This window comes from Salvelinus sp. IW2-2015, linkage group LG2, assembly GCF_002910315.2.
Source record: "Salvelinus sp. IW2-2015 linkage group LG2, ASM291031v2, whole genome shotgun sequence".
Classification (NCBI taxonomy): domain Eukaryota; kingdom Metazoa; phylum Chordata; class Actinopteri; order Salmoniformes; family Salmonidae; genus Salvelinus; species Salvelinus sp. IW2-2015.
The window spans coordinates 21,619,107-21,643,442 of NC_036839.1; the positions used below are offsets into that span (position 1 = coordinate 21,619,107).

The 24,336-nt window shown below is 44.9% G+C and overlaps 1 protein-coding gene across 1 annotated transcript in view; it reads left to right on the forward strand.

Moving 5' to 3' along the window:
- Positions 1-24,336, forward strand: part of LOC111976762 (voltage-gated delayed rectifier potassium channel KCNH8-like) — a 211,247-nt gene that overhangs the window by 156,901 nt on the left and 30,010 nt on the right. Inside the window, 7 exon segments of the mRNA XM_024005873.3 lie at positions 4,627-4,766; positions 5,679-5,934; positions 6,969-6,980; positions 6,983-7,012; positions 7,015-7,124; positions 7,734-7,938; positions 13,735-14,130. Coding sequence (XP_023861641.1) covers positions 4,627-4,766; positions 5,679-5,934; positions 6,969-6,980; positions 6,983-7,012; positions 7,015-7,124; positions 7,734-7,938; positions 13,735-14,130 — 1,149 coding nt within the window.

Consider the following 24,336-nt stretch of genomic DNA (forward strand, 5'->3'; position numbering starts at 1 on the left):
AGGACCCAGATAGACCAGGACCCAAAGCAAGGCCCAGAGACTGGTGAGTTACCCTGGGTTAAACCAGGACCCAGAGCAAGGCCCAGAGACTGGTGAGTTACCCTGGGTTAAACCAGGACCCAGAGCAAGGCCCAGAGACTGGTGAATTACCCTGGGTTAGACCAGGACCCAGATAGACCAGGACCAGAGCAAGGCCCAGAGACTGGTGAGTTACCCTGGGTTAGACCAGGACCCAGATAGACAGGACCCAGAGCAAGACCCAAAGACTGGTGAGTTACCCTGGGTTAAACCAGGACCCGAGCCAGGCCCAGAGACTGGTGAGTTACCCTGGGTTAAACCAGGACCCAGATAGACCAGGACCCAGAGCAAGGCCCAGAGACTGGTGAGTTTACCCTGGGTTAAACCAGGACCCAGGGCAAGGCCAGAGACTGGTGAGTTACCCTGGGTTAAACCAGGACCCAGAGCAAGGCCCAGAGACTGGTGAGTTACCCTGGGTTAAACCGAGGACCAGAGGCAAGGCCAGAGACTGGTGAGTTACCCTGGGTTAGACCAGCGACCCAGATAGACCAGGACCCAGAGCAATTCCTAGAGACTTGTGAGTTACCTGGGTTACGACCAGGACCCAGATCGACCAGGACCCAGAGCAATTCCTATTGACTTGTGAGTTACCCTGGGTTAGACCAGGACCCAGAGCAAGGCCCAGAAACTGGTGAATTACCCTGGGTTAGAAGCTGAGTTATCCTGGGTTAGAGACTGGTGAGTTAAAATTGGGGTGGAGGCAGATTTAAACTGGGTTAGACTCTGAATTAACTTGGTTTATAATCTGAGTTAACATGGGTTAAAGTCAGAATTAACCTGTGTTAGAGATAGACTTAACTTGGGTTAACTTGGGAGGGAGTAGAGACGAGATAGAGAGCGAGAGAAAGAAAAACAGAGAGCGAAACAGAGGCAGGGAAAGAGTGAGCGAGTCAGAGAGAAACAGATTGAGAAACAAAGAGAGAGCCAGAGACAGGGAAAGAGAGAAAATCTGACATTCTCCCTCTCTGCCACTCTCTGTGACTGTTATAATGCATATCTTATTCGGCTACAGAGGACTCAGCTTTATTCTGCTTTAATCAGCTTCAGTTTTGACCCAGACACCACACAGGGATATTACATGGAGAGAGGGACGGAGGAAGGGATAGAGAGAGGGATGGAGGAAGGGATGGAGAGAGGGATGGAGAGAGGGACGGAGGAAGGGATGGAGAGAGGGACGGAGGAAGGGATAGAGAGAGGGAACGGAGGAAGGGATGAGAGAGGGATGGAGGAAGGGAGTGGAGAGAGGAGGAAGGGACGGAGGAAAGGGAGGGAGGGGGGGGATGGGAGGAGAGGGACGGAGGAAGCGATAGAGAGAAGGGACGGAGGGAAGGGGAAGAGAGGAAGGGATGGAGAATGGGAAAGAGAGGATAGAAGAGAGGAGGATGGAGGAAGGGATAGAGAGAGGATGGAGGAATGGATAAAGAGAGGGATGAGGAAGGGATAAAGAGAGGGATGGAGGAATGGATAGAGAGAGGAAGGGATAGAGAAGAGGATGGATGGAGGGAGGGATAGAGAGAGGGATGGAGGGAGGGATAGAGAGAGGGATGGAGGGAGGGATTAAGATAAGAGAGGGAGGGATGGATGGAGGAAGGGATAGAGAGGGGGTTGGAGGGAGGGATAGAGAGAGGGATGGAGGGAGGGATAGAGAGAGAGGATGGAGGGAGGGGTAGAGAAAGGGATGGAGAAAGAGAGAGAGGTGGTCATGTTTTTTGTTCTGTGATTTTTCACGAAGATGTAATGACTGTAACCTTTAAAGAGCATAAAAGTGTTACACTGTTATAAGAATGAGTGTGTAACACTGGAGGGAGGGAGGGAGTGAGACTTGGTTATTCTGTCTGGTTGGTTAAACTCTGAAAATAGTTTTGACATTTCCATACCTTCCCTATCTACTACTCTAGGGAATGAGAACATTACATTTTGTGTGGACCCTCGTGTCCGGACAGGTGTCCTCAGGGCCGGCTGCAGACATAAGCGACATAAGCGGTCGCTTAGGGCCTCTGGCAAGTCGGGGTTTCAGCTTGGAACTCAGTTGGGGTCTCAACTTACTGTTGAGAATTAGAATAGTAGAATAGAAAAGGTGCAAGTTCGAAATTTTATTGTGCTTCAGCGGTTATTCTCTTGTCATGTCAGTCACTGACAGTCACTCAATGGTACGTTAGTCTAGCCAGCTATCTAAACTTGTGGTAATCATGGCCGAATACCGACTGGGCATGCAGAGTACGTGCCCAGGGGCACTGGCCTCCAGGGAGCCCACCTTGATTTTGTTAGTCACTCTCACTCACATATCATTAACGTGGCATAAGTCTCAGCAACATTTTAGAATTGCAGGAAATTAGCTTTAAAACTACAAAATATCTCTACACCCCATGGTAAAATGTGTAGAATTGCAGGAAATTAGCTTTAAAACTGCAAAAATMTCTCTACACCCCATGGTAAAATGTGTAGAATTGCAGMAAATGAACTTTAAATTAAATGTTACTCTCCGCCGTCAACAAGGGGGCTACTAAAATGTTTTGCCCGTGAGGTGGTTGGGGGCCCAACACCAAATCTCACTTAGGGCCCCCAAAAGTCTTGGCAGTGTTTTCACACCTACACACTATTGTTGTCTGCTCTTTAACAAATCAGACAGAAGTGTAAAAAAAAACGCTCTCTGTCTCTCTGTCTCTCAGTTCCCCATCCCCCACTCTCTGTCATCTTTACTGATGAGTCATTCAGTTACATCCTTGTAGACTCACCTCTGGCCCTATACACTGTAAAGGTGTCTCATTAAAAGTGGTGCCAAGATACACCTGGCTCGAGGAAGGGGGAATAGAAACAGTTTCCTTTCCTACGTTTGGATTTCAGAATGTGTCTGTGTTTGGTACGCGCCATTTGAGATGCATCCAATTAAATGCTTTCAAAGAATTTCATTTGTAGGAATATAATTAAAGTGAATTGCGTTGTAAGTGTGGATACCTTCGAACAAAAAAATATGGGGTTATGGACAGAGGGAAAATGAATAGCAGGATAGCGAAAATAATTTGGAAAGAGATTTGGATCATTTGAATCATTGGAAGAGTTTAAAAGATATCTATTTGGTGGAGATGGAGCTATGGTGCAAGTGCATTAAAACAATACACTGCTAAAATAATTTGACCTGTTATTTAACTAGGCAAGTCAGTTAAGAACAAATTCTTATTTTACATTGACGGCCTACCCCTGCCAATCCTCGGACGACGCTGGGCCAATTGTGCGCCGCCCTTTGGGACTCCCGATCACGGCCGGTTGTGATACAGCCCAGGATCGAACCAGGGTCTGTAATGACACCTCTAGCACTGACATTCAGTGCCTTAAACTACTGCGCCACTCGGGAGCCTAAAATTATGCCGTCCATTTTCTCTTTCCACACACAAAGAACTGAAGTTGCCCCTAACCACTGATACATGATCAGATATTCCTCCATCCCATAATGGCTATGGTTAGGATGGGGGCATAAGGTAATCTGATCCTAGATCTGTGGTTAATGAACCCTACATCCCCACATTACTTTATGTGTCTGTTGTTGTACTCACATGGCTGAGGCAACTTTTTATGTATCTTAATGTTAAACTCATTTTCTAAATGACACATAATATAAACACATTATGGTTTCAAAACTATAAATCCTACACACGCATGCTTACTATTTAGAAAGTGAAGTACTGTGGGATTCAGATAAAGATATCAGAAACAATGTGACTACTACAGAGCCTAAGATACAGCAAAAAATACTGAAATGTACAGGTTTTTATTTAGAATTGTTTGAGGGGTAGGGGTCCCCCCAATTGTCCACATGTTGGAAAATTTGAGATTTGAAAGGTTTGAGATAAAATATGTCACCAATTACAGTTCCAAAAGGAATAAAATTGAACAAAATATATAATTATAATAATTCTCAGATCTTTTACCTACAGTAATAGTGTCGCTCTAAACATGCACAAATTCCCATTGGAACACAGCCATTTTAAAAGTGCAGAGCTTGTGCAATGTGCCATACCTTCACTTCTCATTTTACAGGAATGATATGAGGAGAAAGCTGACATCTCTACCTATCCATTGATGTAAATATATCCTCTGTCTGATTCCCAGTTCATCTACTAGATAGCAGTAGGAGATCACATGACGTCTCTTGGCCAATTGAAACCAGTTGCGTCTGGTTTGGGTAGTGAGTCACTGTGCCAAAATGGCTGAATGAATCTTCAAGCCTATCATCTTAAAATGACCTTAACAATCAGGACTTTCAAGTCACAGAGTTTGTTTTTTGGAAATAAGACACAGACAGGTGAATAAACTTCAAACTTCTTATGACATTTCCAGCAGTAAGATTTGAGTTCGATTTCCCCCCCAAAAAGGCCTGTAGCTTTCAAATGATATATCATTTTCTATTTTATGATTAATTGTATTTGGGGGGGGGGGGGCAAAACAACCGCTCAGTGTTTAACCAGTTAAATGTGTCAAATAATATAAAGATGTATACAAAATAATTCATTAAATGATTCATGAATTCCGCAACCTTCTCTCTGTCCCCAGATGAGGAAACGGGTCTGGAAGTGCACAAGGTCACCCGTCCCCCAGGCTTCAACACCAACCGCAGACGCAGCCGGGCGGTGCTCTACCACCTGTCTGGACACCTGCAGAAACAGGACAAGAGCAAGATCAAACTCAACAACGTGAGTTGCCCTGTGTCACATACACACACACCAACACACACAAACACACACACATACAGATGTAGGATATTAATTTGAGCCAGGTTGCTACAGCAGGAAAATAATCCTGCAGCAACAGGAAATGTGAATTATTATGTGGATTATAATTGATGAAAAAAAATGTAGGGGTTGATACATTTTGCATTAGGGCAAATCAAGTCTTACATTTTCAAGTGGAAATTACAAACTTTAGAAGCCTTTTTAAGCCAAGAGTATACTACAAGTATGCATTCTCTGCTGTCCAGGAAAATTCTCATCAACAAAAGAGTGATCAAATTAAGATCCTACATCTGTACACGCACACACCTTGCCTCGACAGCAAAGTGTCCAACCACATCTCAAGGAGTGCTGCAATGACATTGAGTAAGCTTGCTTTGAGGACAATCCTGAACAACCCATAGATGTCGAATAGATTAACCTTGTAGCTCCAGACCAAGCCCATCCAACCCACAGTGTAAAGTGTCTTCAGTCCAAACCCAGGGTCAAGTTCACAGGATTTACAATGATAGTCATGTTGCTGAGTTTTCATTCCAGGATTAAACTGAGTTTTCTGAAATACACCAATAAATAATGTTTACTGAAGTGTACAAATGGGATGAAGGTTGACTGAGCAGGTTCTGACTGACTGAGCTGAGCAGGTTCTCTCTGACTTTGGTGAAAATAGCCTTGCATTCGTATTTCTGTTCATTTAGACATGCAGTCGTTTTCAAAAGAGAGAACTCCTCCTTTTTATTCAATTGCCTATAACTAGAACTAACTAGAACCTAGAGTTTTTCCTGCTTAGGTCATGTTGTCATGAAAAACTCCATGTGTTACTAGTACCGTATGTAAGTCCAATTCTTGACGTGCTTATCCTCCTCCTCACCCCTCCAGAACATGTTTGGGGACAAGCCGCCCATCCCAGAGTACAAGGTCGCAGCCATTCAGAAGTCCCGATTCATCCTGCTCCACTACGGGACCTTCAAGGCAGGCTGGGATTGGCTAATCCTGCTGGCTACCTTCTATGTGGCAGTCACGGTGCCCTATAATGTGTGTTTCACTGTGGTGGGGGGGCGGGACGAAGGGAGCTCTGCCCCCCGCAGCCCCCCCAGTGTGAGTGACATCCTAGTGGAGATCCTCTTCATGCTAGGTAAGGAGACAAGGAATAGAGCTTAAAGTTATTCTCACATTATGGTAACAATAATCTAACATTATTTTGATGTTCTAATAATATCTAACATTTTCAATTGCATTTATAAGTCTAGCATTATAACATTATTCCAACACTATTTGAAATCAAATAAAAATCGAAACAAAGTTTATTTGTGGCATACACAGATTAGCAGATGTTAAGGCAGGTGCAGCAGCTGCTCATCCCTATTTAAAGACTTTATGATTATGGCATTCTATGCCTCTCAGTCGACTGCATTTACCTATGGCTGGGTACCTTCCTCTACACAAATACATTAACACACTGTGTGTACTCAAGCCTCCACAGACTCCCCTTGACATTCATTGAGTTAACGTTTGCCTTAATTTCATCCAACACTAATTCTACTGCCTACAGGTACTTAGTACATTCATTGTGGGAGAATACATACAGTCATCTTATTAAATTAAAGTTAATGGTAATGAACACTTATTTGTTAAGCATTTTATTACCGGCCCATGTGGGAAACTCTGTTCATCGTCTCACTCTGTTCGTCCTCTCTCTCTCTCCGCCTCCTCTCTCTCTCTCTCTCTCTCTCCTCTCTCTCTCTCTCTCTCTCTCTCTCTCTCTCTCTCTCTCTCACTCACTCTCTCTCCTTAGCAGACAGTTGGGCATCATAAAAGTTCACTAACTGCAGTGTTAACGATACATCTCTAGTCAAATTATATATGAACCACATGCAATACACCATTTCTCTCAATTTTTTTAACACAATAAAAGCCTACGTGATAACATTCTATCCATCTGCAGCCATTCAATTATACAAACCACCTATGGACCATTTCAACTCAATTGTTAATTCACCTTTTAATATAAAAGCCACGTGAGTCAATAAAGCCACGATATCTATAGCAGTGAACTTATACAGTTATTGAACGCATCAAAATGTGCTATTTGTCTAAAGCTATTCATTCATTCTTTGTTAATAAGAAATTCAGTGTAAATAAATCCTATGTATTCTTGTCGTTGTGCAGATATTGCATTGAACTCCGGACGACCTTTGTGAGCACGTCGGGCCAGTGGTGTACGATGCCCGCTCCATATGTGTGCACTACGTCACCACCTGGCTGTTTGTTGACCTCATCGCTGCCTTGCCCTTTGACCTGCTCTATGCCTTTAACGTCAGCGTGGTGAGTGGGTGTCAGGGTGTGTGTGGGACTGTGGATATTGAAAAGTAATGATTGTATGTATGTAGTTATGTATGGCCAGTCAGTTCCGTAGAGAACTATAACCAAGTAGCTCTGCGGGATACAGCTGCAGGAGAACAGACACCTATGATGTCACTTTTCATCAAACAATCTTTTCCACAGAGATCCAACAGTACTTTACCTTCAGAACCGAGATATGTGTGCCTGTATCTATGTGTTTCTACCAGTACTTTACCTTCAGAACCGAGATATGTGTGCCTGTATCTATGTGTATCTACAGTACTTTACCTTCAGAACCGAGATATGTGTGCCTGTATCTATGTGTTTCTACAGTACTTTACCTTCAGAACCGAGATATGTGTGCCTGTATCTATGTGTTTCTACAGTACTTTACCTCAGAACCGAGATATGTGTGCTGTATCTATGTGTTTCTACAGTACCCTCACCACGAGATATGTTGTGTTCGTGTATCTATGTGTTTCTACAGTACTTTACCTTCAGAACCGAGATATGTGTGCTTGTATCTATGTGTTTCTACAGTACTTTACCTTCAGAACCGAGATATGTGTGTGTATCTATGTGTTTCTACAGTACTTTGGGGTCCACCTGCTGAAGACAGTGCGGTTGCTGCGTCTGCTGAGGCTGCTACAGAAGCTGGAGCGTTACTCCCAGTACAGTGCTGTAGTCCTCACCCTGCTCATGTCCATGTTCGCCCTGCTGGCCCACTGGATGGCCTGCATCTGGTACTTCATCGGACGCAGAGAGATCGAAAACAGCCCCAACTCCTGGGACATCGGTCAGTACACCTGGATGTCTGRGTTGCACATTGAGATTGTCATCTGTTTTGTCAAGGGAGCCTTAGCCAAGATGCAGCATCACAGGCATCCAGTTATATAATATATCTAATGATATGATATTAATTCATAAAATAACATACATGGGTCCTACTAGACCTTCTGTACAATGACTCTAATCATGATGTAATTCAATTCAGGACTTCTAACGCGTCTGGCTGTTGCAAAAGGATGTGTCTAATAATTTTAGCCTAAGATTTGATCAAGAAACAGCAGTTATGCTGTCATGGAGGATGAGTCTCATTATAAGGTATTGATGATAAATACAATAGATGATTTTAATAAGGCGAAACCTCGTTGATATTCTACATGCATCACTAAATGGAAAACTGCATCTTAAAATCCTCTTGGTAGGCAGAAAAAGACACACGCCTTGAATGACGAACACACACCCACGCATGCACGCACACACACACACACAAATACAAACACACTCTGTCTTAGTCAGAGAGTGAACTGTAATCTGTTTTGACTTTATGAACTGTAGCAGATATGGCAGTGGGCGACTGGCCAGGTCCAGACCATGTCCTCTCTGCCAGCCCTACTGCCTTAGGGGCCCCAGGAAAATGATTTTGGTTCCAACCCCTGCCTGAGACACAGTAACTGACTGATCAATACACCTTAGTGGTCAGACACTTTATGGAGCCGCCACTGGAATAAAGAGCATCATTAACATTAGTCATTGTGGACCTGTCTGGACCTGTCCATAGTCTGACCCACAGCCTAATATTACATGGCTCAGAAGTCGATATTTATAGTGTCTCAGAGTAGGAGTGCTGACCTAGGTTCAGTTTTTCATTTTAGATCATGATGAATAAGATGAGGGATCTGATCCTAGAGCAGCACCCTTACTCTGAGACATTGATCCCCAGAAAGGATACTGACAGTATCTTTATGTCCTGGACCAGTACCAAAGCACAAATATACAGTGCATTCGGAAAGTATTCAGACCCCTTGACTTTTCCACATTTTGTTACGTTACAGCCTTATTCTAAAATGTATTCCATTGTTTTTTTCCCTCATCAATCTACACACATTACCCCATAATGGCACAGAAAAAACAGGATACGACTTAAAAAAAAAAAAATGTTATTGTAATTTTTTTATATCACATTTACATAAGTATTCAGACCCTTTACTCAGCACTTTGTTGAAGTATCTTTGGCAGCGATTACAGCCTTGAATCTTCTTGGGTATGACGTTACAAGCTTGGCACACCTGTATTTGGGGAGTTTCTCCCATTCTTCTCCGCAGATCCTCTCAAGCTCTGTCAGGTTGGATGGGGAGCGTTGCTGCACAGCTATTCTCAGGCCTCTCCAGAGATGTTAGATGGGGTTCAAGTCCGGGCTCTGGCTGGGCCACTCAAGGACATTCAGGGACTTGTCCTGAAGCCATTCATGTGTTGTCTTGGCTGTTTACTTAGAGTCATTGTCCTGTTGGAAGGTGAACCTTTGCCCCAGTCTGAGGTCCTGAGCYCTCTGGAGCAGGTTTTCATAAAGGATCTCTGTGTACTTTGCTCCGTTCATCTTTGCCTCGATCCTGACTATTCTCTCAGTCCTTGCCACTGAAAAACATCCCCACAGCATGATGCTGCCATCACCATGCATCACTGTAGGGATGGTGCCAGGTTTCCTCCAGACGTGACGCTTGGCATTCAGGCCAATCTTGGTTTTATCAGACCAGAGAATCTTGTTTCTCATGGTCTGAGAATCTTTATTTTGGCTAACTCCAAGCGGGCTGTCATGTGCCTTTTACTGAGGAGTMGCTTACGTCTGGCCAGTCTACCATAAAGGCCTGATTGGTGGAGTGCTGCAGAGATGGTTGTCCTTCTGGAAGGTTCTCCCATCTCCACAGAGGAACTCTAGAGCTCTGTCCGAGTGACCATTGGGTTCTTGGTCACTTCCCTCACGTCCTTCTCCCCGATTGCTCTGTTTGGCCGGGTGGCCAGCTCTAGGAAGAGTCTTGGTGGTTCCAAACTTCTTCCATTTAAGAATGATGGAGGCCACTGTGTTCTTGGGGACCTTCAATGCTGCAGAAATGTTTTGGTACGCTTCTCCAGATCTGTGTCTCAACTTAATCCTGTCTCGGAGCTCTACGGACAATTCCTTCGACCTCATGGCTTGATTTTTGCTCTGACATGCACTGTCAACTGTGGGACATTATATAGACAGGTGGGTCCCATTTACAAATCATGTCCAATCAATTGCATTTACCACAGGTGGACTCCAATCAAGTTGTAGAAACATCTCAAGGATGATCAATAGAAACAGGATGCACCTGACCTCAATTTTGAATCTCATAGCAAAGGGTCTGAATACGCATGTAAATAAGGTATTTCTGTTCTTTACTTTTAATACATTTGCAAACATTTCTAGAAACCTGTTTTCGCTTTGTCATTATGCTGTATTGTGTGTAGATTGCAGATCTTGTTTTCTTCATTTAATCCATTTTAGAATAAGGCTGTAACGTAACAAAATGTGGAAAAAGTAAATGGGTCTGAATACTTTCCGAAGGCACTGTACCCCAGGGTGTTCCAGCCAGGCCTGCTGCATATCTTTAGCCCAGCCCCAGGACTCAAGTGCCATGAACCCAACTTTTTCAGAGACTGTCATTGGTTTTACAGGCATTTCCTGGTTGCTCGTGCTTATTCAAGGCTTTAAATGGTGGGTCAGTTTGTATTCTGAAGTTTAGGATTTGATTTTGAGGGTACCCACAGCCATTCCTGACCGGTTGCAATTTTCTGTAAGTTGATTGAGCCTGTACTATTCAAAGCTTGATTGGCGGGTAAGTTGGTAAGTTTTGGGAGTTGATTTTGGTGGTAACCATAGCCATTCTGGAGCTGTAAGATTTAGTTGGTTTAGAATGAGGGATAGGGGTGCCCTTCAAATGCTAATGCGAGGTCAGACTGATCTTTAATTAATTAGGATGATTACAGTTGATTGGGTAGGCAGAGGTTTGGCTTGTCCCAGCTCAGTATAAAAGCGAGTTGGACCAGTTTTTATACTGTAGTGATATGAGATTGATACATTTTTTTGAGACAAAAATATTTCTTTAAGTGGGAGACTGTCAAACATGAATTGTCTTTCAAGAGCCTTACATAGCCATCAGCATTGCCAAACCATTCCATGAAAGCACCAAATGTAATAGCATATTTTCAATTTCCTATACAGACACACAGAAACCCTCACATCTTATAAGCCTGTTTTCTTTCATCTGTTATTATTATAGATCAGCAGTATTTATAGACCGGCTCTAGTAACATGACAAACACATCAACAGCAGCAGTAGCTCACAACAACAACAGCAACAACAACAACGGCAACAAAGACATATCAACCGATATACCACAGGCGTGCGTTTGTGTTTGTGTGTTTGTGTGTGTCTGCAGGTACTGTAGGGTTGTACTGTGAACGGCTGCAGAACCTTTTGTCTGCATACATATCAATAATTCAAGTCCATGGGAGCAGCTCTTAGTCAGGGCTGATGCTCAGTTCTCCGCTCCGTGCATACACCCTTCTCCTCGATGCAACCACAGCCACAATGCACAATACTGTCTGATACTCAGTTCCCTGCTCCCTTGCTGCTCCCTCCATCCCTCCTTACCYTACCCTTCTCCATACAGGCACCCTGCTTCTCCATGCTAGCATATCCACAATATATCTCTCTGCACCCTTCTCCTCTCCCCATCCACAGCCACAATACTGCCTGACAAATGATTTTCAGCTCCCTGCACCCTGCCCTTCCTTACAAATGGCCAGCTATCCAGCAGACTACTGCAGAGCCCTGTAGTGGAGTGTCCACTGAGCTAGGCAATACACCGGCAATAGAGAGCAGAAGAGAGACGGGGAGAAGGAGGGGGCGGTAGAAGAAAGGGCTAGAGCGAGGCTGCCACATCAATTATAGTATTCTAGAGTTGTATAATGGAAAAGGGAAGAGCTATTGCTGGAAGGTAAACATTGTTGTGTTGAATATGTGTTTGAAATCCATGTGAGTGTGTGAGAGACCTTGGATCCTCACAATGTCTAAGAGGACAAAAAGAGCAATTACTAAGCAGATGAATGCAGCATCAAATGAGTCCTTGACTAGGGTATGACTTTGTCCCAAATGTCACCCTATTCCTTATATATTGCACTACTTTTGACCAGAGACATATGGGCCCTGGTCAAAAGTAGTGCACTATATAGGGAATATGGCACCATTTGGGACGCAGCCTATATTGCAGACAGAGTATCTAGGGAGGGAGGGAGGGAGGGAGGGAGGGAGGGAGGGAGTCTCTGGCGAGAACTTGACTAAAGGCTGATGTTAGAATCTTGAAAGGCACATTTTATTTAGTTCTCGGGGACACTAGATAGCGTTCAGGCAGTTTATTCAAATGGAATATATGGGACTCAGTGTGATGTGTATGCACACGTGTATGTGGTTTCTAACTTTGTCTCTGTCAGCACCTCATCTAGAATTCTCCTTTCTCTCCACCTGTCCTTTCACTCTTTCACATCCCCCTTGTTCTCTCTCTACCTGTTGTTTTGGATGCTGTGAAGACTGAACTCTCAGAGAGGTTGTTATTTTTTGAGTGTCACGTCAAAGATTCACAACTTCAGTAGAACAGTCTGTGCATTCTCCTGCTACGTCTATCAAAGACGTGGGCTGGGTGACTGACAGGCTGACAGAGCTAGAGTGGAGTGCAGAATAACAGTATGTAATCTCCTGGGATACACCTGCAGATAGAACACAAATCAATCAAGCTTTGGCTCTGATACAGTTTCTTAGAGAGAGGAGAGTAAGCCTGCTAGCAGCCTTATATAGAGGTCTGGCCTGGAGTTCAGCACCATGGACAGCATCATGTCAGAGCAAAGGAGGACAGATGCCGTATGTTAAATGTACAAAGGCAGGGAGACTGTAGGAGGCAGTTGAGAGACAGAGGGTATGTTCAGAACCTTGGACAAGGTAAGCGAAGAGGAGTTGTCAGAGAGTTAGTTCAGGACCACGGACAGCAAAGTATTTGTATCTGGCTGTGCATGGACAGAAAAGCTGACTGAGAAAGTCCTGCCAAGTTCTTACATAATTTGTTATGTTCGCACAGCCATATAAGCAATCCTTTTCAAAAGACCCACCCCAGTGCGCACTGCGGGTGCACAAACACATTGATAAACAAATGTATTCACACACATACCGCTGCATACTGACACACACTCACACACACCTAACCAACACGTACACACACTACACACATGCTGGCACATAAATCAGAAAGATTATACTCAACATGTCCTAGAAATGCTAGCTTGCATAATGACAAGCTAATTAGGCAACAACTGAGGTGTAACATTCCTAATGATATTGGTTTATTCAGTTCACTGAGACTACCCAGAGACATTCATTAGTGGGCCTTGTTTATACACTGGGTCAGCTTCAGTGTGTATGTGTGTGTGTGCGCGCGCGTGCGCGTGCGTGCGCGTGCGTGTGCGTGCGTACGTGCGCACTGTGTACATTGGGCAGCCCAGTTCAACTACAAGGTTAAAGTTACAGCTTCTTCCCCCATGAGTGTGTTTATGTGGATCGCTGACAGGCTGTCCACAATGTGTTATTCAGCTAGGTATCTGTATGTAACTTTCCTTTTGTATTTCTCCCCCTCCTTCTCTCCTTCTCTCTCTCCCCCTCTATCTCTCTCCCTCCCTCCTTCTCCTTCTCCCTCTCTTTGTCTCCCTCTCCCACTTCCCTCCCCCTCACCCCTCTCTCAGGTTGGCTACACGAGTTGGGAAAGCGTCTGGGCACCCCTTATTTCGTATCTCCCCTGGCCACTCTGGCTCCTGATTTGCTGCACCCTGCAATAGTCGACTCCCTCCATGCCAACAGCAGCCAATGGAATGTGTCTGGGTCGGAGCTGGCGGGGCGGGACTCGTGGAACTCCAGCCAGTGGAACGTCACAGGGACTGGGGCAGGGGCCTTGGCTGGTGGGGTGGGGGTCGGTGTGGGACAGGGTGGAGGGATGCTGGGTGGGGGTCCATCAGTGAGGAGCTCCTACGTGACATCGCTGTACTTCGCTCTGAGCAGTCTGACCAGCGTGGGCTTCGGAAACGTCTCAGCCAACACTGACTCTGAGAAGATCTTCTCCATCTGCACCATGCTCATAGGAGGTGAGTCCCTGGAGATACAACAGGGACGTTATTGGTTGGTGAGAACGTCAGGTCTCAGTGGTGTCAGGGGATAGGAAACCACCTTCTAATGATGTTTGCCTCCTCTGCTGTCGCTCTCTGGTGTATACTGTTTATAAATATACACTAGATATACAAAAGTATGTGGACACCCCTTCAAATTAGTGGATTTGGCTATTTCAGCCACACCCGTTGCTGACACGTGTATAAAATCGAGTACACCATGCAATCTCCATAGACAAACATTTGTAGTAGAAAGGCCTTACTGAAGAGCTCAGTGACTTTCAACGTGGCACCGTCATAGGATGCCACTGTCACGAGTTACTAGGTGTGGAAGGTAGGAGTCAGGCGCAGAGAGCAGAGGGWTCAATAATAGACGATTTATTCTCTCCGTCAAAAAAACAGTTACGCCAAACACAGGGCGCAGCAACACTGACCCGCCCAAACACACAGGGCAAAACGATCCGGAGAGAAAATACATCCAACACCGACAGTGAACACAAAATAATCCCGCACAAACCCCAGCGGGCCTAACAGGCTTACATAGACCAGAAATCAAGAAACACAAAAGAAACAGGTGCAACTAATAAGACTAAACCAACAGACAAGAGAAAAAGGGATCGGTGGCGGCTAGTAGGCCGGTGACGACGACCGCCGTGCGCCGCATGAACAGGCAGGGGAGCCACCCTCGGCGGGAGTTGTGACAGCCACCTTTCCAACAAGTRAGTTCGTCAAATTTCTGCCCTGCTAGAGCTGCCCTGGTCAACTGTAAGTGCTGTTATTGTGAAGTGGAAATGTCTAGGAGCAACAACGGCTCAGCCGCGAAGTGGTAGACAAGCTCACAGAATGGGACTGCGGAGTGTTGAAGTGCGTAGCGAGTAATGATCATCTGTCCCCGGTTGCAACAACCAAGTTCTGAACTGCCTCTGGAAGCAATGTCTGTACAATAACTGTTAGTAGGGAGCTTCATGAAATGGATTTCCATGGCCGAGCATCCGCACAAAAGCCTAAGATCACCATGCGCAATGCCAAGCGTCGGCTGGAATGTTTTAAAGCTCGCCGCCATTGGACTCTGGAGTGATGAATCACGCTTCACCATCTGGCAGTCAACGGAAGAATCTGGGTTTGGCAGATGCCAGGAGAACGCTACCTGCCCGAATGCATAGTGCCAACTGTAAAGTTTGGGGAGGAGAAATAATGGTCTGGGGCTGTTTTTCATGGTTGGGGTTAGGCTCTTTGTTCCAGTGAAGGGAAATCTTGACGCTACCGCATACAATGACATTCTAGACAATTCTGTGCTTCCACCTTTGTGGCAACAGTTTGGGGGAGACCCTTTCCTTTTTCAGGATAACAATGCCCCCATGCACAAAGCGAGATTCATACAGAAATGGTTTGTCAAGATTGGTGTGGAAGAACTTGACTGGCCTGCACAGAGCCCTGACCTCAACTCCATCGAACACCTTTTGGATGAATTTGAACGCCGACTGCGAGCCAGGCCTAATCGCCCAACATCAGTGCCCGACCTCACTAATGCTCTTGTGGATGAATGGAAGCAAGTCCCCGCAGCAATGTTCCGACATCTCGTGGAAAGCCTTCCCAGAAGAGTGGAGGCTGTTATATCATCAAAGGGGGGACCAACTACATATTAATGCCATTGTTTTGGAATGAGATGTTCATTGAGCTGGTGTCCACATACCTTTGATCATGTAGTGTACCAGAGATTCTAACGATATCATCAGAAGTGGCTCTTCAATAATGACAATGGCAAACTGTTATTGAGTAATTATGACATAAGTGAGAGGTATAAAACAGACATCCCTCTATCCCTTTCTCCCTACTCCCTCCCTATCCCCCTCCCTAATCCCTTTCTCACTCCCTCTTTACTTCCTTCCCTCCCCCTCCCTCCCCCTCTCCCTCCCTCGAGATGAGCAGTATATGCCAGGGCCAAGGGCGTGTGTGTGCCCTCCCAGAGAGCCTCTCCTCTCAGCCTCTCAGCTTGGAGTGGCCTAAATATTCACTTAACTCATTAACTGGTGCCGGGCCCCCACTGAGACATGAATATACAGTAGCAGCAAGGATAGTGTTTGTCTTCTCCTCTGTTCAATTTTAATCTCGTCTTCTCTTGCCACTAGCGTCAAACACCCAGGTCTCCCAGCAGTAGGGCAGGTGTTCCTCTACAGTGCTTCAAGATTCTGTTACGTCCGTCGTTGAATGAGTGAGACCAAAGCGCAGTGTGGAAAGTGTTCATGATAATTTAATAATGAAACACCAATGAAACACCGACAAAACAACAAAACAATATAAACGAACGTAAAGTTCTGCAGGGCTCTCAGCTACTGTGCAAAAACAACTTCCCACAAACTAGGGTGGAAAAACAGGCTGCCTAAGTATGATTCCCAATCAGAGACAACGATAGACAGCTGCCTCTGATTGGGAACCATACCCGGCCAACAAAGAAATAGAAAACTAGAATGCCCACCCAAATCACACCCTGACCTAACCAAATAGAGAAATAAAAAGGCTCTCTAAGGTCAGGGTGTGACAGCTTCTCTCTATGTGCTCTATCAAGGAATCAGAGAATGCAGCCTCAGTAGCGAACCATGTCTATTGGACCTGGGGGGAAAAAATCGTATTATGTCAAACTTCAACTAAAAAATCAAGACAAATAACAGAAACATCATCAGTTAAAACACACATCATTATATCTAGCTCTAATGCATATGCTGCTGCTACTGTCTATTATCTATTCTGTTGCCTAGTCACTTTACCCCTACCTACAGTTGAAGTCGGAAGTTTACATACACTTAGGTTGGAGTCATTAAAACTCGTTTTTCAACCACTCCACACATTTCTTGTTAACAAACTATAGTTTTGGCAAGTCGGTTAGGACATCTACTTTGTGCATGACACAAGCCATTTTTCCAACAATTGTTTACAGACAGATTATTTCACTTATAATTCACTGTATCACAATTCCAGTGGGTCAGAAGTTTACATAAAAAAATTGTAGACCTCCACAAGTCTGGGTCATCCTTGGGAGCAATTTCCAAACGCCTGAAGGTACCACGTTCATCTGTACAAACAATAGTACGCAAGTATAAAAACCATGGGACCACTCAGCCGTAATACCGCTCAGGAAGGAGACACGTTCTGTCTTTTGTTCTGTCTTTTGTCACCAAACGTACTTTGGTGACAAAAGTGCAAATCAATCCCAGAACAACAGCAAGAACCTTGTGAAGATGCTGGAGGAAACAGGTACAAAAGTATCTATATCCACAGTAAAACGAGTCCTACACCAACCTGACTCTACGGGTCCGGAGTCGGAGTGGGAGCCGGAACCCGAACCCCCTGGGGAACCACTGGAAGAGGAGCCCAGCCTCCCCCTCCTCGATTTCGAGGGGCCAGTCGAGACCCCCATGGGGGCCAACTGAGGGTAAAATTCGGGATGGCCCAGTGGGAGGATCCGAATTTGAAAGCTGCCGCCGCCCAAGTGYTAGCGGTGGATGGACAGCTACTTCCAGGGGTGAGTGACTGGCGATACCCCCATTTCCAAATTAAGAATAACCTTTTGTATCAGGTTTCGCGCCAACAAGGGGAACTTCGAGAGGTATTGTTGCTGCCCCGACAGTACGTAGGATCCGTTCTTCAGCTGGCCCACACCCACAAGTTGGGGGCGCACCTGGGAATGGAGAAGACCTGGGAACGGATCGCCACCCGGTTCCACTGGCCGGGGATYAGGAGGGCCGTGGAAGGCTARTGTCGCAGCTGCCCGGAGTGTCAACTCACTGCCCCGAAAGCACACTTCCGAAACCCTCTGGTCCCCCTGCCAATAATCGAGGTGCCCTTTGAACGCATCGCCATGGACATAGTGGGACCCCTGGTAAAGACTGCATGAGGACACAGATACATCTTGGTAATAGTGGACTGTGCCACGCGGTATCCCGAGGCCATTCCCCTACGGGCGACGGTGTCCAAGGGAAACGCCAGGGAGATGTTCCACCACTAGCCGGGTGGGCATCCCGAACGAGATCCTGACAGACCAAGGTACGGAGTTTATGTCCAGCCTCATGAAAGAGTTGTGTGCCCTCCTGCAGATCAAGCAGATCCGGACCTCCGTTTTTCACCCGCAGACGGATGGGCTCGTTGAGCGCTTTAATAAAACGCTCAATCAGATGCTGCGGAAGGTCATCGAGCAGGACGAGAAGAACTGGGACCAGCTACTACCCCAGCTAATGTTCTCAATCCGAGAAGTACCCCAATCCTCCACTGGGTTTTCCCCGTTCAAACTCCTCTATGGGAGGAGGCCACGCAGCCTACTGGACCTCGCCAAGGAGGTGTGGGAAGCCCAACCGACCCTCTTACGCAGCGTGGTAGAGCACGTGAAGACGATGCGGGAGCGGATGCCAGCCATATGGCCAGTCGTGAGGGAACGCATGGAGAAGGCCCAACGCGCCCAAGCCCAGGTCTACAATCGGGGAGCACAGCCCCGAGAATTCCAGGTGGGAGACAGGGTGTTGGTCTTGATCCCCACGGCCGAAAGTACGTTCCTGGCAACATGGCATGGACCATACGAGGTGATCGAGAAGCTGGGACCTGTCAATTACGGCAACCAGGGAGACGGAAACCCCAACAGATTTACCACGTGAACCTATTGAAGAACTGGCACGAGAGGACAGCCTTGGCCGTGTTATGGCCGGGACCCAGGACGCCAACGGTACCAGTGGAGGTCCCGAGCAATGAGGACCTGGACCCGGCCCAGAAGCAAGAGCTCAGGGAGCTCGTCGATCGGTAAACGGCGGTCTTCTCCGAGAAGCCGGGCCACACGACCCTCATTGAACACCACATCCGTACCCGGCCCGGGGAAACGGTACGAAAGAGGCCATATTGGATTCCGGAGGCCCGAAGGGAGGCCGTGAAACAGGAAGTGGAGGCTATGCTGAGGATGGAGGTCGTGGAAGAGTCCCACAGTGCATGGTGCAGCCCCATCGTTTTGGTGCCCAAACCGGACGGTAGCCTCCGCTTCTGTAACGATTTTTCCGGGGGGTGAACGACATCAGCTTGTTCGACTCATATCCCATGCSAAGGGTGGACGAGCTCATCGACCGATTGGGAAAGGTCCGGTACATCAGCACCCTTGACCTGACCAAAGGATATTGGTCAGGTCAAGAAAGAAGCCAGTGCTCCAAAACCGCCATAAAACAGCCAGACTACGGTTTGCAACTGCACATGGGGACAAAGATCGTACTTTTTGGAGAAATGTCCTCTGGTCTGATGAAACAAAAATAGAACTGTTTGGCCATAATGACCATCGTTATGTTTGGAGGAAAAAGGGGGAGGCTTGCAAGTTGAAGAACACCATCCCAACCGTGAAGCATGGGGATTGCAGCATCATGTTGTGGGGGTGCTTTGCTGCATGGAGGGACTGGTGCACTTTCACAAAATAGATGGCATCATGAGGGAGGAAAATTATGTGGATATATTGAAGCACATCTCAGACATCAGTCGGGAAGTTAAAGCTTGGTCGCAAATGGGTCTTCCAAATGGACAATGACCCAGCTACTTCCAAGTTGTAGCAAAATGGTTTAAGGACAACAAGTCAGGGCATTGGAGTGGCCATTAAAAGCTCTGGCCTCAATCCTATAGAACATTTGTGGACAGAACTTAAAAAGGCGTGTGCGGCAAGGAGGCCTAAAAACCTGACTCAGTTCCTGACTCACGTCCTCTGTCAGGAGGAATGGGCCAAATTCACCCAACTTATTGTGGGAAGCTTGTGGAAGGCTACCCGAAACATTTGACCCAAGGTCATACAATTTAAAGGCAATGCTACCAAATATGAATTGAGTGTTAATGTAACTTTCTGACCACTAGGAATGTGATGAATGAATAAAACGGAAAAAAATAATTATACTATTATTCTAACAGTCACTTCTTAAATAAGTGGTGATCAATGACCTAAGAAGGCATTTTTTTTAGGATTTAATGTCAGGAATTGTGAAATCTGAGTTTAAATGTATTTGGCTTAGGTGCATGTAATACTCCCGATCCTCAACTGTAGAGTGTGTTGGAAAGTATACAGACCCCTTGACCGTTTTCCATTTTGTTTGTTTATTCTAAAATGGATCATATATAACTTATTTTTTTCCTCATGATCTACCACATAAGTAACTAACGCACTAATGAAGTGAAAACAGTTCAGACATTAAAATAAAAAACAGACTTATTTACATTGTATTATTCAGACCCTTGCTATGAGACTCGCAATTGAGCTCAGTTGCGTCCTGTTTCCATTGATCATCCTTTGAAGATGTTTCTTACAACTTGATTGGTGTCCACCTGTGGGTAAATTGAAATTGATTTGACATGATTTGGAAAGGCAACACTCTGTCTATATAAGGTCCACAGTTTGAACGTGCATGTCAGAGAAAAAACCATGCATTAGAGGTCGAATTAAATTGTTAGTAGACTTGTTTTCGAGGCAAGGTCTGGGAAGGGTACCAAAGAAATTCGGCAGCATTGAAGTCCCAGAACACAGTGTTCCATCATTCTTATGGAAGAAACCTGCTCCAGAGCGCTCAGGGACCTCATACTGGGGCGAGGTGTCACCTTCCAACAGGACAATGACCTAAGCACACAGCCAAGACAACGCATGAGTGGCTTCGGGACAAGTCTCTGAATGTCCTTGAATGGCCCAGCCAGAGCCCGGACTTGAACCCATTTGATCATCTCTGGAGATACCTGAAAATAGCTGTGCAGCAACTCTCCCCATCTAACCTGACAGAGCTTGAGAGGATCTACAGAGAAGAATGGGAGAAACTCCCCAAGTACAGGTGTGCCAAGCTTGTAGCGTTGCACTCAAGAAGACTCGAGGCTGTAATCACTGCCAAAGTTGCTTCAACAAAGTACTGAGTAAAGGGTCTGAATACTTATGTAAATGTGAAATTTACATTTTATGTTTTAATACATTTGCAAAAATTTCTAAAAACTGATTTTGCTTTGTCATTATGGGGTATTGTGTGTAGATTGATGAGGTAAAAAAAAAATCATATATTTTAGAATAAGACTGAACTTAAACAAAATGTGGAAAAAGTKATGGGTTCTGAATACTTTCCGAATGCACTGTACATATGTACCTCCATTTCCTTGTACCCTTGCACCTCAACTCGGTACTGTTACCACATGTATTTTGCCAAGCTATCATTGCTCATTTTGTATTTATTCCTTGTGTTACCATTTTTTTCTATTATTATAATTTTTTATTATTCTTTATTTGCATGGGAAGAGCCCGTAAATAAGCATTTCACTGTCAGTCTACATCTGTTGTTTACGAAGCATGTGACAATTAAAATGTGATTTGAGTAGCAATGCTTTTTGATGACAAAATGAATTAATCATACAGGCCTGAGCCACGCATTGGGCTGTCACGCACATGCCCTGCATGGAGTAATGCGACGAGCAACAACAGCAACAACAACAGTTTAAACAACCTAAGGTAGCCTAACACCATCACTATCACTAACAGCCTAGCGATGAAAACAGTGACACATCAAAGGTGAAAGGCTCGTGGTGCTGAATGGAAAGCGACCGTAATCTGGAGAGGAGAGAACAATTTTTGTAAATCACATAGACACGGCCAATAGAAAGAGAGCAGTCACACACAGCATAGCCTACTGTAAAAACAGCCCGTTCACAACAATCCAGTAGGCCCCTTGCGATAATAACAAAAACACAACCATTAAGCATTTCCAAATTGAAATGTACAGCTATTACTTCCCATTGCAAACATATTTTATATGTTCAGCACACAAAGTAACCGGTGATGTAAAGTTTAAATGCAACAATGTTTCACACGCATTATTTTCAAAGAGATACCTAACAGCAAGCGGGTGCCACTGCCACTCACCAAATGATGATCATCTTAAACTTCACTTTTAAAGTTCATCTTGAAGGGTGATATTAAAGGCCCAATGCAGCCTTTAACATCTGGGTAAAAATGTTTTTATTAAAATGGTCAAAAATAATCCAAAATAGCATTTTAGCAAAGAGCAATTTCTCAAGCAATAATTTTTGTCTGGGAGTGGTCTGAGTGGGGAAGGAAAATTGAAAACTAGCTGGTTTGGAACTTGTTTTCTTTGTTATTGGTCTATTAACTTATGAGGACGCCAGGCAGGCCAAAACTCCATCCCACCAAAACAGGCTGGCTGAATTTCAGGCAGTCTTTTCAAACAATTATTTCACTAAAACGGCATTGACATTATTTTCACAATTTCACAATACCAATCCAACTTCATAGTGTGGAAATATACACWACCATTCAAAAGTTTGGGGTCACTTAGAAATGTCCTTGTTTTTGAAAGAAAAGCAKATTTTTTGTCCATTAAACATCAAGTTGATCAGAAATACAGTGTAGACATTGTTKATGTTGTAAATGACTATTGTTAGCTGAAAACGGCAGATTTTTTATGGAATATCTACATAGGCGTATAGAGGCCCACTATCAGCAACTATCACTCCTGTGTTCCAATGGCATGTTGTGTTAGCTAATCCAAGTTMATKATTTTAAAAGGCTAATTGATCATTAGAAAACCCTTTTGCAATTATGTTAGCACAGCTGAAAACTGTTGTTCTGATTAAAGAAGCAATAAAACGTGGCCTTCTTTAGACTAGTTGAGCATTTGTGGGTTCGATTACAGGCTCAAAATGGCCAGAAACAAAGAACTTTCTTCTGAAACTCATCAGTCTATTCTTGTTCTGAGAAATTAAGGTTATTCCATGCGAGAAATTGCCAAGAAACTGAAGATCTCGTACAACGCTGTGTACTACTCCCTTCACAGAACCGCCTCAAACTGGCTCTAACCAGAATAGAAAGATGAGTGGGAGGCCCCGGTGCACAACTGAGCAAGAGGACAAGTTTATTAGAGTGTCTAGTTTGAAGTCGGAAGTTTGCATACACCTTAGCCAAATACATTTAAACTCAGTTTTTCATAATTCCTGACATTTAATCCTAGTAAAAATTCCCTGTCTTAGGTCAATTAGGATCACCACTTTATTTTAAGAATGTGACATGTCAGAATAATAGTTGAGAGAATGATTTAGTTCAGCTTTTATTTCTTTCATCACATTCCCAGTGGGTCAGAAGTTTACATACACTCAATTCATATTTGGTAGCATTGCCTTTAAATTGTTTGACTTGGGTCAAATGTTTCGGGTAGCCTTCCACAAGCTTCCCACAATATGTTGGGTGAATTTTGGCTCATTCCTCCTGACAGAGTCGTGTACTGAGTCTGGTGTGGGCAGAGCCTCCTTGCTCGCAACTCGCTTTTTCAAGTTTCTGCCCACCAAATGTTCTATATGGATTGAGGTCAGGGCTTTGTGATGCCACCTCAATGCCTTGACTTTTGTTTGCCTTTCGAGCCGAGTTTTGCCCAACTTTGGAAGTATGCTTGGGGTTCATTGTGCCATTTGGAAGTACACCATTCATGTGACCAAGGCTTTAACTTCTTGATGATGTTCTGAGATGTTAAGCTTCAATATATCCACATAAATTTCTCTCGCCTCATGATGCCATCTATTTTGTGAAATGCACCTTAGTCCCTCCGTGTCAAGCAAACATCGTCCCCCACAACATGATTGCTGACCACCCCTGGGCCCGTGCTCAAGTTGGATCTGGTGGTTCTCTTCAGCCTTGCAAGCCTCCCCTTTTTTCCTCCGAACATAACAATGTCATTATGGCCACATCAGTTCTATATTTTGTCTATCCATCAGACCAAGAGGACATTTCTCCAACAAATGTACGATCTTCTTGTCCCCATGTGCTAGTTGCAAAAACGTCGTTATAGTGCCGGCTTGTTTTATGTGCGGCGTTGTGAGCACTGGCTTCTTCCTTGCTGAGCGGGTCTTTCTGTTCAGGTCTAGTGTTGATAATAGAGACTCGTTTTACTGTGGCATGATATGATACTTTTTGTACCTGTTTCTCTCCAGGCATTTCACAAGTTCTTTGCTGTTGTTCTGGTGATTGATTTGCACTTTTCCGCACCAAAGTTACGTTCTTCTCTGTAGGAGACCTCGGTATTGTCTTACGGACTGGTGGTCTCCATGGTGTTTTTAATTGCAACTTTTATCTTTTATGAGATGCTTGTATCAGTTTATATTTGTTGTACAGGATGAATATGGTTACCTTTTTGTTCATGT